General features: G+C 52.0%; 1 protein-coding gene across 1 annotated transcript; it reads right to left on the bottom strand.

The window, feature by feature from the left end:
• Positions 1-566: 566 nt before the first annotated feature.
• On the bottom strand, positions 567-12765 carry LOC126036786 (electroneutral sodium bicarbonate exchanger 1-like). The gene is made up of 22 exons (XM_049796984.1): positions 12619-12765; positions 12018-12153; positions 11641-11801; positions 10525-10710; positions 10328-10416; positions 10049-10206; positions 9583-9670; positions 8931-9077; positions 8667-8758; positions 8159-8333; positions 7889-8022; positions 7106-7351; positions 6896-7001; positions 5818-5979; positions 4980-5093; positions 4480-4641; positions 3616-3867; positions 2734-2802; positions 2016-2189; positions 1779-1916; positions 1188-1288; positions 567-666 (listed from the first exon to the last, which is right to left on the bottom strand). The coding sequence occupies exons 1-22, from the start codon at positions 12734-12736 to the stop codon at positions 579-581; spliced, it is 3096 nt and encodes a 1031-aa protein (XP_049652941.1). The 5' UTR covers positions 12737-12765; the 3' UTR covers positions 567-578.
• Between the last annotated feature and the right edge of the window lie 4669 nt (positions 12766-17434).

The raw sequence follows: 17434 nt of genomic DNA, 5'->3' as shown, positions 1-17434 counted from the left end.
GAAGAGCACTGAATGATAAAGCAGTAGCAGTCCCTCTACCACTACAAACCCACACCCCCACACGCACGTACGCACACAGACTTAACACCACCAAACTCCCCTTGACTGTGACCTTCACCTCAGCTTGCTGGTCTAGAGATACTGAATGCCTGAAGCACACCAAGGATAACTGAAAACATCTGCATGGCTTTAATGGGAATCCTCCAACTGAAACAAAGCGCTTTCTCCCTCTGTCTGCGTTGGCACATCCCCGAGTCACGCTCTCACTCCTCTCCTTCAAAGTCAAGATTCCTAAACGTGAAAAGCGGGAGTGGGGAAAGGCGAAGGGGAGAGAAAAAGAGGGAGAGCATCATCAGTGGAAGACCTGCCACCTGCTGCTGATTCAGCCCTGTTTGGGGGACCACCCCAGCAGAGAGGAGCTGGTTTACATGCCACGGTCCACAATGCCTGTTCCCAGGGACAGGCCGTTTGCTCAGCCTTGCCGGCCAAAGCGTGGGAAAAGCGTAGGCGTGCGCCGTCGCTTGCAGAGTAGCACGGTCACGTTCACGTGCAATCCTTTACCTTTTTCCTCCCTGGATTCAAAGGGTTTCTGTCTTCAAAGTGAGAGCCTTCCATACGGTCATTTGTGACATTTCATCCAGGATAACAATCTCAGAAGGATCAGTCCTGCAATAAATATTTTACACAGCAATCCGTGATTATGGGAACTGATGCCACCAAGAGCATTAGCATCAGCAAGAGGAACAGCGGAGCCCCGAGAATCAAAGCTCCGCATAAGTGTGGGGGATTTTGCTGGATGAGGAGTTTTGGGAGGCAAGCCCGGGAGCTGCAGAGCAACAGCTCTGTGCAAAGGCTCTTGCTGGGGCTTAGCCCCGGTCCAGGTTCCTAAGCCACTGCTCGTACAGATCACGCCTGCAACTCCTCATGTGTTAAGTATGAGGATCTCCAGCTACCGTAAAGGCACTGATGAGGCAAGGTTTGAGGGTCAAACACGAGTGCTGCAGCCACTCTGCTTGCGGTCAGAGCCCTGCAATCACTTCCTGCAGCCCTGCCCCCAAATTTGGTTTTCCCACCAAGCTGCCTGCTGGTTTCTGTGGGATGCCCCACAAAGAGGCAAGTGGAGAAAACTCTGCCAAACACCTTCAAGCTAATCTTGCCGGGGGTCCTGGCGCTTGGTGGAGCTTTACCTGTCACTGCTTTGCTTTGGGATATCCACATCACTGGTCTTCCCCACGTTCAGCTGAACTGAACTTGCAGCAGCAGCAGCTTCCATCACCCTCCTGGACTCCTGATGTAAAAAAGGGACAAATCACGTTCTCTGTCTTTGATCAAAGTGGAGATAAGCTGAATGCCCAGCACAAACTTAGCAGTCTGCCCTCCGCTTCTGCCCCTTGGCAGCTATAGGTATTAGTGCAGCAGGGAAGAAACCGTTCACTCCAAAGATTTCGGGGCAGGGGGACTGTGTGTTCAAAACACGATTATGAGCAAATCTTGCCAGCAGCAGCAGCAACAGCAGCATCATCATCATCATCTAATAATAATCATCATAATGATAATGACCTTTGTGAAAAACGACTCGTTTTAAAAATTACACCTGTATTCAAGCGTTCAGCTCACTGCTACTTGAGGAAACAAAGGTTACAAAAGTTACAGGCTATTGGGATCTATTTCGATTGAGTGCTGATCTTCCCCCAACATTTCCAGACAAGCTGTAAGAGAAACAGGCAATCTCACAGCCACACGGAGATGTCCAGCCCCGAGGACACAGCAAGCCTTACCTCTTCTTCTTCTCCGGCTTCATTTCTGGCATCGTCCAACTTCTTCTTCCTTTCTGGCATAAGGTCATCCAGAAAGCTGAGCTCTCGCTTTGAGAAGCAGAAATCCATCGCTTTCCGGACAAAGACGAGAGCCAAAACCTTCATGAATAAGAGGGAAGATGCGGTGAGCTCAGAGACGATGCCACCTCTCACTCCAACACTGCAAACACCCCGCTGCTGAGCGGTGGCAGCTCTTACCATCATGGGAAAGATGATGGCGGCACGGGACACCTTGATGGTCCAGAGCAGGACGAGGCAGGTCAGCTGGATCGCCGTGAAGAAATGCACCTTTCGCAAGGGCACGTGCCGCAGGTAGATGAAATCCGGCTGGTGTTTCGCCGGCATCCAAAACAGCTTCAAGCGATCAAAGAACTGCGAAATAAAAGGGAAAGGTTGCCACCTTGGGACTGCGGCAAGTTTCTGGCCCTCTCGAGACGTGGAGGCACTTTGCAGCATCTCGCTTGCCGTCAGAAATCCTGGATCCCACCGCATTCCTCCTGGGAGCAGCACCCATTTTCCCTTCGCTCCATCTAGCAACCGGCTTGGCCCTGAGAGCTGCCCACCAAACGGCAACTATTCCATGCCATTCCATTATTAGCATTTCTCGGCCCACTGAATCCCCCCGCGAGGATTTCCACCAGTGGTAGAAACTGCCTTCCCTTTGCACCAAATTCCCCCGCTTTTCACGTAACCAAACACTGACCTGCCCTAAACCCTGCAACAGAGAGCGCTGAACTTGCCTGGTCCTCCCAGCCCCATATACCTCCTGTACCTCCACCAATCTCTTTTTTACACAAAAGAGTTTCATTGCTTGCTCTGCGAGAAGTTTTTCCCATGCCACTGCTTTTTTTCCCTGCTGCTACAGAGACAAAATACCAGGGAGCCAACATGCTGCACGCTGTAAAAGAGTCCGTACCTGAATTCCTCTGAGTGACGACACACCCATGTAGAGAAAGACGCCATAAAGCACAGGCATTGGTATAAACTGGGGGGGGGGAAGAAAAAAAAAAAGTAAGAATGCAATCGTTTCTTTTTCTGTATTGCATTTTCAGTATTACCACCCTCTTCCACAGGCACTGCCTAAAATTGCTTGAAGCTTTCCAGCTTCCATTCAGGCTTAGAGATGGGTCAGATTTTAACCATTTTTTTGCCATTTTGTGCGCACGAGTGAGCTAAGGCTCTGCTTTAGGCTGAACTTGGGAGTTACCTCTCCTCAGAATAATCCTATTTTCCAGAAAGGTTGGAGGAAAACAGGCGATTTCACCCGTGCTACCCTATGCCGCATTCTCTGGCGGTAGAAGAAACACTTCTGCCTATTCTTGGGGCAACAGGCAAAGGCCACAGGCCTCCTTTTAGCCTAGAGACAAGATTACTTTGTGGGAGGAACGTTCAAGGAAGCCCACGGGGATGACCTCAGTGTGTTTAGCTCCTGGGAACGGCTGCTCCCGGGCATTTGGGGAGCAAATTGCAGCCAGTAAAGGGCTGCCTGTTTGAAAGACAGCAGATGTGCTGGTCTGAATATGCTCAACTGTAACCCATAAACATGGGCGGGCCTGAAAGACACCCAAAAATTCAAGCAGTTGCGTTGCTTGCTCGCCTCGAGCACACCAAACGGGGGCCTGAAGGGCTGCAAAGCCTAACCGAGGCTGGTTCCCACCGTGGGTCAAGCCCCAAGGGTTGGGATCACCTCCTCCTCCTCCGCTCCACAACTAACTACTCAGGCCTGCAGAGAGGGGACTGTTTTGCTGTAACCTCCAACAAGCTCGCGGTTGTTGGGTGGTTTGCATTTTCCTCTCACCTTTAACACAGAAGTGAAGAAGACGGAGCAGCCCATGAGCACAAAGATCAGCAAGCCAGTGACTCTCTGCTCTCGTATCCCCAGAAACTTGGGTTGTTCTCCTGGAGCTGAGCAGTCAGACTCTACTTTGAGGCTATTCACGTGGGTGATGGACAGGACGGTCGCAGCCACAAACCAGGGCAGCCCCATCACAGAGCACACCCCGAGCATCACGGCCACCACAAAAAGGTCCAGGTGGTACCCGCATCCTTTCTGCAGGCAGGAAAACAAGAAACAGAGCATCCCATAGCACAAGAGCAAGGATAACGTCGCAAGTCAGACTCAAACCCTGCTCGAGCACAAGTCAACTTCTTCAGAATTCAAAACAAGAAATGGAAACAAGCAAGCGTGTATGCAGGCTTTGCACAAGCACGTGGCATGAAAATCTGGCAGGAGTTCAGAAACAATGGATATGCAGAGCTTGTGCGATAAATACTTCTCCAAAATACAACAACCCACAACCCAAAACCACCAAACCATTTTTTCTACTCACAAAGAAAACTGTACCACTTGGATGGAAGGTGTGACTCTGAGTTATCCCTGGCAGCGCATCAAAACAATTCATTCCCCACACCTGCTGCTGCTGCCATTTTAAAACAAAAACGCACTTCTCTATTGCTCCAAGATTAATTTGCTCCTCCAAAAGGTTGCTCATCTGAACTGCCCTGTCACTTGCTCCCTGCATCATCGTTAATCCAGGAGAGCATCCTGCCACGCAGCCTGACCTTGTCCCAAACCAATGCCTTCAGAAAGCATCGGGAATAAGAGCTTCTCCCCAGACCTGCAGCCCAGAAGGGGCTGGGGTCATCCCTCACAGGCCCTTACCTTCAGCTTGTGCTCCTTCCTGTTCACAATAACGGCACTGATCTGCTGGTCCATAAATATCAAGATGGTGCAGAGCAGAGCTGGGATGAGCGCAGCCAACACCGTCCACCAAGGGTTGGGTCCTATGGGGTTGATGAACCACCCACGGTCGTCTCTGGTAGGCTGCAACAAAGCCCACGCATCAGCATCGTCTCCCAGCCCAGGCACTCCACTGGCTTTCATTTTCCCCTCCCTCCCTGTGTCAGAGCACCTCCCAGCCCTGGCTTCATGTCCCCCTCTCCCGGGGGCTTCAGCAGTGCCAGTCTCCTCTTTGCAAGCACCTCTAGATACTTCCCCTGTAGGTATCTAGTTTTGGGGCCATCTTCTCGTTTCCAGGAGGAAGCAAGGCACTTGGAGGTGGAAGAGGAGATGGTCACACCACCAGCATCTCCTCCAGACTCAGCCCTGCCCTGCCCCGGCATCACCTTGTGGCACCCCCACGTGCCAAAACATCCCGTTACCTTGAACGCATGGGGGACCTGGAGCTTCGGCGATGGGATCCCAACCACAAAGTCAAGGAGCACCATGATGACGATGGTGAGGAAAACAGCAAAGTCGCTCACTGTGGACCGTACCTGGGGCGAGAAACCAGAGGTGAGAGGGGCATGGCAAACAGGGCCGTAACGCGAGATGCAAGAGTTGCAGACATCCACAACATTAAGGCTGCTTAACCAAATCCCACCACCCCTCTGAGCACATGCAGCCTGATCCCTTGCTTAGATACTGCTGCTGTGTTTGTCCCTGTGAGATCTGGGGTCAGACAATAAAAAAAGCTTAATTAGGCGGACAAGGGTTGGTTTAAGTCAAAACCTAAAAATAATAATAATAATATTAAAAATAAGAAAACACATGTCTGACACTACAGCTACACTCACAGCTACAATGGCAACAAGGCACTGAGGCATCCTTTAGTCCTCAAAAGGAAGCTCCTCATTCGAATCTACTTTCCGCTCGAGCACATAATGCACAGAAGGTAGGGAAAAAATCCCCCAACCCCAACCCCCAAAACTTTGGGAAACCTGACTTCCTACTACCTGAGGAGAAAAAAAAATAAAAATAAAATAAATCAACCCCCCAAAATCTTCAATCTGGGGCAGGTCACGAGGCATGTGGGAAATGCTACGATGATTTTGCACTCATGGAAATGAGTGCGGGACATCCAAGCTCTTGGAGAGCTTGGCCTGCAAGGCCAACGTTTCCCAGCTTGACCAAGGCAGGGCAAATACTGCTTAGTGCTCCAGGAAAGCCATTTTGGGAAATGAGTGTGGAGATGGATACTGGCCACCATCTTCTACTTACTCTGGTTGGAAAGTAGCGGCTGGTTTTAAACTTCTTCAAGAAGCTTGACAGGGCAAAGGTGGCGAAGAAGAGGATGCAGCACCAGAAGAACACGTCAGGGGTGTAGGGGCCGTTGCGTCCACAGGCAGGTCCTTGAAACTCCCCACGCAAATACCGACATTCCTGGAGAAACAGAGCGTCAGGACACAAAGGCAGTGCACGTGCGGCAGGGAAACCTCGCATAGCTAGGGGGTTTTGAGGATCTTGGTCCAAGATCCACGACCCTGTAACTGCTCCTGCCAATAGAGATTTATATTTAATGAGCAGCAGCAGCTGAACAAGTGACACATTGAACTACACAGCGGAGAAATGAGATGTGAGGGGACACCATACCACGCACCCTTGGCACATCCTCTGCCTGCCATTCGAGCAATCGTGGCTAAAGAAGACACCAGAGGGGAAGGAAACACTGGAAACTCTTGGGGATAGAGAGAGAGGGAAGAGGGAAGGAGGGCTAAAGACAACCATGGTAGGAAAGGAGGAGAAGAGACAGATCGTCCCTCCCCAGGGGAGGTCTTGCAGAACCTGGCCAAGAGGGGATGAAGGCCACCATAAGAGCCTGCTGCCCTAGGCCCGGGCTCTGCTTCCGGCAACAACAGCCTGAGAGGCTGCTCAGACAAGCAAATTTATGCACGTACCTACAGACAGCACTGAACGAGAAAGCAAGGCCTGGAGTTACTAGGAACCCATTAAGGAGGCCAGCTACTACCTTTCAAGCATGAACTTAAGTCCTACAACTTCTACAATAATCAAACCACCCACTACTTAACCTTCCTCCCAGTCAGAAATACTGTCCTGCAACAGGCTTGACGGGGACACTTGCTACCCACAACGTTGGGGTAGACTGGACAAGGTGGACTCTCCTCCCCAGGACCAAGCGGCTTAAAACCACACGCTACATTTAGGCAAGGACTTTTCCGAGCAGCACTAGCACAGTTTGAAGCCCATCATTCCCTGAAGGGCTCTGACTTTTGCACCAGGCAAATGCCCCTGGACCCCATGGACGCGGCACGAGGAAGCAGTGGCTCGGGGCACTTACGGTCACCGTGAGGTTTTCCCAGGCGATGCCAGACACGTTGATCTTGTTGCTCGCCCAGAAACGCAGCGTTTCGTTGCTGGGATGGGTCGGTGCCTCACACTTACAGCTGGGAGGAGAGAAGCCAAGACAGGGGTAAGGGAAAGGTGATGGAGGTGCAGCCCGGAGCTCCTGCCAAGGGGCAGCAGCTTTCTCAGGGGGAAAAAAACCCACTAGTAGCTGGTGAGGAAGTCCAGCTTGCTGTGCATGTGCACAGGGTAGGTGTCTCGCAGGTGACTCAGCTTCTCCAGAGCCTCGTAGATGAAGATGATGCAGATGAGGGAGGCAAAGGCTTCTTCCGTGAAGCGGGTGACGTAGCACACCAAACAGCTGGCGTCGGTGGCCACCAGCACTATGCACAAGAAGGCGGTCCACAGCCCAATGCACGCCCGCAGAGACAGATAGGAGAGCGTGTATTCCCTGGGAAAGCAGAATGAAACAAAGGCTGGAAAGGCCAGCAAGAGGCCCTGAGCCATGCCTGCCTTTGGGGAAAACGGGGAGCAATTTTGGAGCGTGTCAAGGCTGCGGATGGGAAATGCAGTTTCCATGTACTACTACAGAGAGCCTCGGGGCTGTGGTGCAGGGTGTAGACCCACAGCAGGAGAGGCCAATTATTTAGTTACCACTGTTTAACACGGATCTCGTGTTAACACCTTGGAGGCTGCTTGAGGTCAGGTCCCTCTTGGGCCAGGTGGTGTTCTCCCACATCACCCTGACGCCCTAACACTGAAACCAGCTGGGTTTGCACCCAGTCACCTGCTGCCAGCAAGCTGGGGCTTAATAATAAACCTTATGGCAATAAGGGTGGTTTATCTCCCATCAAAGCCATCGCAACAAAAGGACTGTCACTAAAATCTAGCAACTACCCCTAAGAAAAAGAAAAGAAAAGCATCTTTTCTCCATCACTGCCCCCTTCTGAAGGCTCTCGCAGCACCCAGCTGCGGCAGCCTGCCTTACTTGCAGAATTTGTAGAGGATCTTCTCAAACACCAGGACGGGTCCGGTGCTGCCGAGGATGGTGAGAGGTTGGCCGGCAAAGAGGCAATACACCACGCCGGCCATGGACGCGCCCAGCAGCGACTCCATGGCACTCTGTCCGGGGAAGAGAGGCGGCCGTGAGTAAATAAATCGTTAGGGAGAAACAAAAACCAAAGCCGGTTCACTGCAGCAGGGACTTTGGCCTGAGTTTTACCCTCCCCCATCCCCCCCAACAGAGAGAGGTGCTCACTATGTGGCCATTGGTCGCCTCCCCCAGCAGTCCCCCAAAGGTGATGACAGGGGACATGCAGGCACAGTAGAGGAAGAGGAAGGACGCCAGGCACTGCAGGCTCAGACCATCCCGGAAGTCGCTCCAGAACCACGGGGCTTTCCGCTTCACGTCCAGGGTCAAACCTCCAAAGAGCCTGCAGGAAGGAAAAAGAAGAGAGTCTGTTCTCTTGGAGGAACACGTCGACTTTGCTTTGCTGCAGAAGGGCAATCACAAGCATAGAGTAACTTTCGTGGCTAAAAAGAAGCACTCTCCTTCAGCCCAAATCAAGAAAACCTGCGTGCAACGGTGATGGTTGGGGCTGAGCCCAGCTGCCCAGATCTCCCCCCTGCCCAGCCCAGGGGACCAAGCTGGCAATGTGGAGCCCCTTCACTGAACCAGCTAACCCCAAAGACCTGCTAGAAGGGAAGGTGCATGCTCAGATTTGAGAGGCAAACAGAAAAAAACCCCAAACTATTACAGCTCCCACCTTCCCGTCCGCTGCAGTTCAGGCCCACTGTGTTTCTCCAGCGTGCTGTGAGAAGCACTGTCATCAAGAGCTCCTGGCATCTTCCTTTTTTCCTGTTAAAATGGAAGTGAGATAAAGCTATGGACTTGTAACCACTGGCTTGTTTTGCTTCTGGTCTGGCTCTGTGACTGTGTCAGAGTGGGACCTTGTGAATTTGGGCCCCTGAACAGCATCCCCAGCCATCCTGCCCATCCCCCTCATGCCTCCCGCCGATGTGGCACCCACCTGCGAAGGGACGTTTTTCGGGGGCTCGATTCGGATTGATGGATCCCACTCTCCTGGCGGCAAGACCGTGACCTGATCCAGAAACTCGTCGATGCCAGCCACGAGGTCAGCCCCGTTCTTGGCTTTATAGGCAACGTCACGGAAAACCTGCCAATAGAAGACAACCTGGTGAGAGGACAACCCAGCTCGGATGTCCTAACCAGTGCAATAAGCTCTTGGCTAAACGCAAGGCTTTTTCACCAAAATTCCCTGCTGGAAAGGGCAGGAAATATTCCCCCAAAAGGAAAAATCTGCGCATCACGGCACTTGTAATCATCTCCCCCACGAGGCCCCCGTCCCCCATGGCACACCATACCCTTCTGCTTAAAGAGCAAGAGAAGTTTTACTGGCCCTGGCAATGCCACCACTGGGGACAGCGTGCTGGGGACCCCGGCGAGAAGGATGAGGTGCAGGATGCACCCCGGGCGGGATTTCAGCCTCCAGGATGTGGGGTGATGCAAATCTGCGTGTTTGCTTTGGGGTGAGAAAGAGGGCTGGGCTATTTGGAGAGCTGCGGGCAGCTGGGACAGCAAATCCTCTTCCTCACTACTTCAGAGACAGGGAGAGCTGAAGAAAGGCAAAAATGACCCGGAGCTATCTCATCTTGTCGCACCTCATCCGTCATGATAGTGGCCATGGACCTGCCGATCTCATGGTACTGATGGGCTTTTCCTTCTGGTCCAAGCAAAACAAACAGGAACCTGGGCAAGAAAAAGAAAATGAGAGAGAGAAGAAGGTGTCTTTGCTCCAAGAGCACCCAAGGAAAGCCCTGGCAGCTCCCAGCCCAGAGCGTGGCTCAAGACGGGACACGTAGGCTCAGCGATGCCGCGATGAATTTGAAATTCTTCAAAACAGACGGCAAATGTAATTTGGGGGCCAACTTTCATTACAATTGGCCGATGGGTTTAAAAGCTACAGCAGGGAATGGAGAAATGAAGGCGAGGAGACGTGGGTGGGGGAAACGTGCTTGCTCCCCCTCCCACTAGCCTTGTTCCCTTGGGACACCAAACTGATGCCTGCAACTTGATGTTTGGTTGGGTGTCTTTTTTACGGAAGAAATTTGCGCTTCTCATTCGCACCTTGTTGGGATGGGAACTTCCGTCATGCCTGAGAGGAGGACAGCCGGGCTCAGGCGGACAAATGCCACGATGGGCTGGTGAAGGAAATCCAGCTCTCCTACGAGCACGTTGGATGCTTCAGCCCCGGTGGGAATTTTCTTCATCAAGTGCAGCTCCGCCTGGGCACGACAAGCGATTTTCAGGCAATTACCCCAAAAGCAAAGCCCACAGCGCTCTGCAGCACACTCTGCAAGAGCAAATCTGGCCCTAAAGGCGTTAAGAAAGCTACGAGTGTCTCACCTTGCTTAAATCCATAGCTCTGCTCTCACGGGTCACCCCATCTTTAGCTTCCGCAGCGGTGGGAGAAGGACAAGGGGTGATTGTTTGGGCTGGTAGGAAAAAGAAAGACACTCAGAAAGATGGACAAGGAGCAACTGGGACGCTTCTCCTTTGCCTGGGCAAGTCTAATGGGGCCACAGCCCTGCAGAAACCCTCACCTGGCTTGTAGAGGAGGTGCAGGTCCGACTGCCTCTTGCTCACATCAGCAAACGAGCAGACAGCGGGGAGAAGGTTGGTTGTCTTCTCGTTCTGATGGTGGTGCTTCCTCAGAAGGACTTCTCGAACTTGCGCCCGCACGTGCTCGTCAAACTCCATGGACTGTTCTTGCTGGGCCAGGATCATATCTGAGGATGGCAAAGGGAAACAAAGCCATCAGAGCAGAAACCCCAACAAGTCCCGACCCCCAAAGCCCCCAGGGAAGGCTGTGCCACACAGGCTGCACCCTAATGCCCGCTCAGCCTTGCATAGCAAGGCCTTTTAATAATGTTCAGCCTTTGCAGTGAAAACGAGAATTTTCTTTTGCTAAGAAACATCATCCAAGTGCTTATTCATCATTCCGCTAAGATAAATATTTCCCATTCTAAATAATGCAATTTTCTTGCCCGACCTGGCCTTTCTGACTCTACACGTTTACCCAAATTATAAGCAATCTATAGCACAGACGTTCCCAGTTTCCCGTGCTGATCGAGTGCAATTTGCTGAGCCCAGGGAGAAACATGCTAAGAACGGCTCCGACTTCTCCAGCCCTTGAAAGGGCTGAATGGAGACCTGCTGCCAGTCAAAGATAACTTCTCCAAAGTGGCTTTTGCAATTAACTTCAAGTATCTTCCCCACAGAAATACACTGCTTGGTCATCGCCAGAGAAACTCTGCCTTAAAACTCTTAAATGCTGGATGTTAAGGCAAAAGTAAAACAAAGAATGCGAGGAAACAGCTTGTAAGAAATAGTTCCTTTAAGGTGGTTCAGCTCTTACGCAGACTCCGTATTTCTAAGAGCAGCCTGCTAAGCCCTGACACACACTCCTTTTTGGCTGCAGAATATTCTCTAGTGGCTTCTCCAACTCCACAAACTGCTTTCAAAAGGACCCCATATTGGAATAAAAAAACAGTGCGACTGTTGCACGCCCAGTCTACATCCAAAAACAGCTCATGAGAAAAACACAGTGGCACTTCTGGAAAAGGACGTGCCATTGGGGCAGGGTTTGATTTGGGAGTGAAGAGCACCGTGGTGAGCTGAGCTCGGCCATTCCCGGAGAGATGCAGTGCCCACGGTACCTGCAATCTCTTCGATGCTGTTGGCACAAACGTCCAGCAGCACCGACCCATTGCTGATGCAGCTCCTCAGCTCGGAGAGGCTGTGCAAGGACAGCGTGCCAACGTAGGGCTTGCTCCAGCGCTCGCCGCCGTCTTCCACGTCCTCCTCAAACTTCAGCCACCTGCGGACATCGGGTGCGATCAGCCCCATTGCACGAAAACAGCCCCAGCTCTGCAGCCCCTTTGACAGAGCCACGGGGTGGCAAGAGGAGAAGGCTCCTCGTGCCGCCACCTGCAGCTGCAAAAGCTTCGCGTCCTGGAGAGGAGAAAGCAGAGCCCACGGGCGCTGCCAGTGCGGGGACTCCTCTCCCACCGCAGCCAAAGCAGCAGGGATTTACCTTGCCGTTTCCTTCCACTCGGCATCTCGGCCCTCTTTTACACAGATCTCATCCAGCTCGGAGAACAAGTGGTGAGGGATGTGCTGCTCGTCCTCCTTGGTCCTGAGAATGAACTGCACCCGCTGGGACGGGGAGCCTGGGGGCAGAAGGCAAAGACCCATCCCGTTACTGCGCCTGAACACAGCTTGTCACCCTCACGTGCAAAGTGGCCATCAGCACCAGTGCAGCCATAAACACTGGGCTGGCCCCTCTCCTCTGCGTCTCTCTGGGCTTGCACAGAGCCGTGAAGAAGGAGAAGCATCTGGTCCACCTCTGCATAAGGATGGGCTGCTTTCCTTCCCCACATTGCCATTTTTAAAGCCAGGATCCCTCTAAGGAAGACGAGCCTAAACCCATTATGCATTTAACTGCACTTAAAAAAACAAAAAAAAAGAAAAAAAAAAGAAAAAAAAAAAAAAGAAAGTAAAACTTGGGAAAAAGAGGGTGTTGCTCAATAAGGCCACTTTCCCTCGGAAGAACAGCAACTCACTCAAACTAGCCACGGGGACGTGCTTGCAGAAGGCCCCAGTGCCCACGTTGCCCCCAGTTTAGCGAATGCCGCGGTGGGACTTACAGTGGTAGCCCTGCTCTGTCGGGGCAGACTCCTTCTCCCGTTCCCCTTCCCGATGCTTCTGGCTGTGGCGTCGGTGATGCCGGTGGCTCTGCCTAACCAGTGGCATCTGCGCGCCCACGTACAGGGTCCGGTGGCCTGCGAAAAAGCAGCGTTTTTTGCAGCGCTCTCGGCATTGCGGCAATAGTTGAGGTGGCCGGTGCCTTGCTAAGCCACGGTTCAATCCCAGGAGCAACGCCAGCTTCCCTTAATGTTATTTTCACTGGACGTCCTTTTTTCCAAGCCTATTTTACTCGAGCTTTGCAACAACACAGCAACAACAAGTGTTGGCTCCGGGTCATCTAAAAGTGCCCTGAAAGTATCGGACCTCTTCTCAAATTCCAGCTTCGGCTGGACAACACTCAGACTTGCTCATTAAGCAGCAACACGAGCTAATTATTTTCAAAAGCTCTGTATGGCACGAGGCGACAAGAGACGATCAAATCAGTCCCATTGCAATGAACTCCAGAACAAAAAAAGAAAATCACAGCCCCGTGTCTGCAGCCCTGAAATGATTCTCCTGACCTCTCCAAGCCAGGAGCAACCTCTGCGAGAAAAAAAGCCATGAATTATCAAGCCCCGTGGCTACAACTCACACCGTGGCCTCCCGGGAGGCTTTTTCCCTCCGTTTAAAAAGCCATAATAGTAAAAAATGTGACAATAACTGTGTTGCTTTATTGAGAAGCGCGGCACGTTTTGCTGCACATGATTTGACACCCAACAAGGCACACTGGAGAGACTTTGTGCAATGGGAAAACGCGCTGGGCTAGTGGCTCCTCCACCAGGATCTCAGCAGAGACTCACCTTCCAACTCCTCCTTCTCATAGCAAATACTGACAGCGTTGCTCCTTCTTCCCCGGTCAATCACTGCCTCCTCGTCATGTCTCTGTTTAGCAATGACAAGAAGGGAAAAGTTGGGGCTGGGGGTGGAGAGCTCCCTTACGTCCTCCCAGACATCACCCACCCCTGCATCCACGCGAGTCCACGAGCCATCACGCCTCTGCGTGCCTCCTCCTCCTTCAGGCACAGCCCTAAAACCACGGACTTGTAGGAGGTTTTTCTTCCCATACGCAAATAAAACAGCCCATAACATCACCTGTACTGTATAACACGAGAGTCTGGACGTATTTAATACAGCAGGAGAGGGATGAGTGTTTCAGACAAAAAAAAACCCCACCTCCCGCTTTGTTCTTGAGGTTCCTGTCTAAAAAAGTGATTTCCAAAATGGAAAAAAAAAACCCAACCCACAAAACTGCACTTTTGAGCCCCGGCCGCGCTACCTGTAACTCTTCCAGAAGTGTCATTTTGTAACGCCCGTTTGGGTTCATCCTCACGTCAGTCACTGGGTTTTGGGGACAACTGAACCTCCAGGTCAGTCAGGGGCCCGATTCCCCAGGGACTGATGGAGTAGCCCTCACGGGAGGAGCTAAGTGGCACCCAGTGTGCACCAACTCCAGAGACACAATAGGGACCATTATGAAATCACAAGCTATGATGCGGATCCAGGCAGCTATTTAAAGCCACGCACCCCTAGACCCTTCCCGCTTGGAAAACTTAGTGCCTGGGCAGAAGCCAGCTCTGCTTTGAGCAAAAACTCTCCAGAATAGAGAACATTCCTGCATGAGAGGTGTCAGGCTCAAAAGTGTGCAGAAAGAAAACCCTTCACAGGCTCGTTCACCCTCCTGAGAGGCAAAACCCATTAGCAGCATCATGTTTTCTCTCTTTTTCTTTCTAACAGTAGAGCTGAAGCTCTAGCATCCTGAGGATAACAAGAGGTACAAATACGGTAAGGAAAAAGAATATCTTATTGGATCAATGGGTAGATTCAGAAAAAAACCCTGCTACACAGTAGTTTATCCTGACTGCTAGCTAGAACCGAGAAGACTGTTTTTTCCACTTGGGTCAACAGTTCCGGTGAAACATACTACCTGTCTAGGACGGCTGCATCTGAGGAACAAGAATTAGTTATTTGCAATACAAGGAATGAGTCATTTTGTGTCATGATATTCATCAGACTGCACAGAGAAACAAGAGACAAATGCATTTGAATACCCATGTGTTGTGTTACGTTTTAACCACTTAACATTCCCCAAGAGCTCAAGAAGACAGAGCAGAAAGACAGGAGACAGGTGAAAGCCTAGAGCGCCAGCTAGACGGAATGAAAGACCCTCTTCCTTCTCTGAAGCTTCAGCAAGGCTTCCTTCACCTGCTTGTTCCTCCGACTGTCAATGACGGGGTTCAAACTGGGGCTGACGAGACTGTAGAAAAGGGAAAGAACTTTCTCCCTCCCAGAGGAGTTACCGCTCCCGGGCCCCGCGTACACGAAGATGGCGTTTCCATAAAAGACACCCACCACGGTCGGGTGGGAGCCACACGTGGAGGTGGTTTCGTGCCATCCTGGCACAGAGCGGATGCGCAGATCGGTGGCCAGGCTGTCCAGGGAGCAAATCAGGATTAAGGCTAAAGGGAAGAGGAAGAAGCACACACAAACAGCAAAGATCAGGACTTTATTGGCAGGAGCGGCAGGGCAGGCCAGCTTTGAGACAGCAAGAATTTCACAGGAGAAGTGGACAACCTCGCAGGGGCCACAGAAAGGCAGGTGTAAAGCCAGAGAGGCTTGCAGTGTACCAAATACGAACGCCAAAGCCCACAGAAATGTGGCAAGGGTGAGGCGCAGCCTCCAGATCACGATGAGGGCATAGCGCGGGGGACGGCAGATTGCCACGTAGCGAACATGAGACATGACGGCCAGCAGCACGCACGCTGTAAGTGCAAAGATTAAATAAAGATGGCTCTGTGCCCCACACCCAGCAAAGGAGGGGGTTCTGCCTTGTCCAAGGAGGCTCCTTAGCATATGGGGGACATTGCTGGAGGCGTAGCAGATGTCCGCGATGGAGAGGTGGCAGAGGAAGAAGTACATGGGGCTGTGGAGGCAGTAGTCCGGGCAGACAAGCAGAAAGACAAGTGCGTTTCCCATCAGAGTGGCAGAGCAGAGGGCAGAGAAAAGGCCAAAGAGGCAGCGCTGCAGGGCTGGGGTGCTGCAGAACCCCAGGAGGACGAATTCTGTGACCGTCGTTTCATTCTGCACGCTGTGCTGGAGGTGAGGCAGCACAAACTGCGACCACGGAGATCTGGAAGCGAAGGAGCAAGGAAAAGGAAAGAAAAAGGAGAGTTTTCCTAAGAATGTCAGGTCCTTTACTCTTTACGCTGCAGCTCCCTTCTCCCCGTTTTTCCCTCTGACTCCAGTGAAAGGTGCGTACTACCCTCCCCACGCTGAGCGACGTACATCTGAATTGCAAGCTCCAATCTCTCGGCAAACTTTGAGCAGTTTGACCAATCTCGCACAACTTTGCTGCCTAGCTTGCCCTTGAAGTCTTTCTTTTCCTGGGTTGGTTTTGGGGTTTTTTTTGCAGGGGGTGGGGAGGGGCAGGGTATGGTTTGGCTGTTGGAGGAGATAAAATGATGAAGATTGCAGGTGTCGATTAAGGTGAAGTCAGAACAACTTCAAAGCAGCTATTTTAAATTAAGTCCATATTAAAAGGAATGCACAGTTCACAGAATAATTCCAGTTTTACCATTAAACCAACCAGCATTTCCAAGCCACTGCTGTGTCCTCTTTACCTTCGTGAAATGCATTCCTACTGAATCCTGCAGTTGCTTGATCCAACTCCCCTATCCCAGCTACTGCAGGTCCGGGAAGGTCAGGCAGAACGTCACCTTGGTTCCTGCTGTGCAGCTGCTTGCCCTTACCAGTTTCGCAGGGTGCTGGTCAAGGTCCCTGGGCATCCCCTGGCACTTGTCTCCACGCGGCTCTCTGGTCTCCAAGATCTTCTGCCACTTCCAGGATATTTCCTCCAGCCAGGATCTTCACCTTTTCCTTCCTGGGTCCCTTGCTTCTCTTCAAGATCCCTTCTTCTTTCTGGGAACCCTTCTTTTTGACACCACCTCTTCTTTCTGGAACCCCACGCCCCCAGTTTTCCTAATCTGTCTATGTGAGCAGTACAATGCCTGATCAGCCTCCAAATTAAGGCTTCTCTCTCCTAGCTCTTTACTAACTGTAGGATTCGGGACACGCCACTTTTGATTATTCCAGGTGTTACCCAAATTTACAACCAGCCCACGCTGGCTGCGTGTAGCAAGAAGCAGGCTTCTGCTTGACAGCTCAGAACTCAGTTTCAGACATTCACACGCACAGACCTTGCCGCACACGTGCACCCAGTCACGTGTTGCCTGGTAACCTTCACAGTTTGAGCCGGTTTTTTGTCTACGGCCGGGCTTCAGAGGCAGGGCATGGCCACAGAAGCGCATTCCCCCCGTCAGTCTGTGAAGTGAGCAAGGGAGAGTCAATACTTGTCTGGTGAGCCTCATACCCAGGCAATGTGGTCGAGCCCTCTCCTGTGACAGCCCTGGCAAAAGCCACAGCAGGGTGCTCCCTTGCCTCTGCCTAGGTCACTGGGCTTCCCCTGCCTGCCATTGCTCCTTTGTCCTCCTCTGCGTTTGTGGAGATGAACCTTTAACCACACAACCTAACACCTACAACACCGGGAAAAAGAGAGGCTGCAGAGGGTCCAACGGGGAAGGTCGCCGATGTAGAATGCTCTTTGTGAGAGGCAGCACACCCAGCTCACCTCCTTGCTCCTGAGCTGCTCTATCGGAAGCACTGCGTGCAGGACGCTCTGTTCAACAGGCTGTGTCTGTATCTGACTGCCTTGTCCTTGCTACAGCACCATGTGCTGGGGGAACGCCACGGAGAGCAAGGAGGACGCTC

The sequence above is a fragment of the Accipiter gentilis genome, unplaced genomic scaffold (genome assembly GCF_929443795.1).
Source record: "Accipiter gentilis unplaced genomic scaffold, bAccGen1.1, whole genome shotgun sequence".
Lineage (NCBI taxonomy): Eukaryota > Metazoa > Chordata > Aves > Accipitriformes > Accipitridae > Astur > Astur gentilis.
This window is presented reverse-complemented; position numbering and strand designations above follow the sequence as displayed.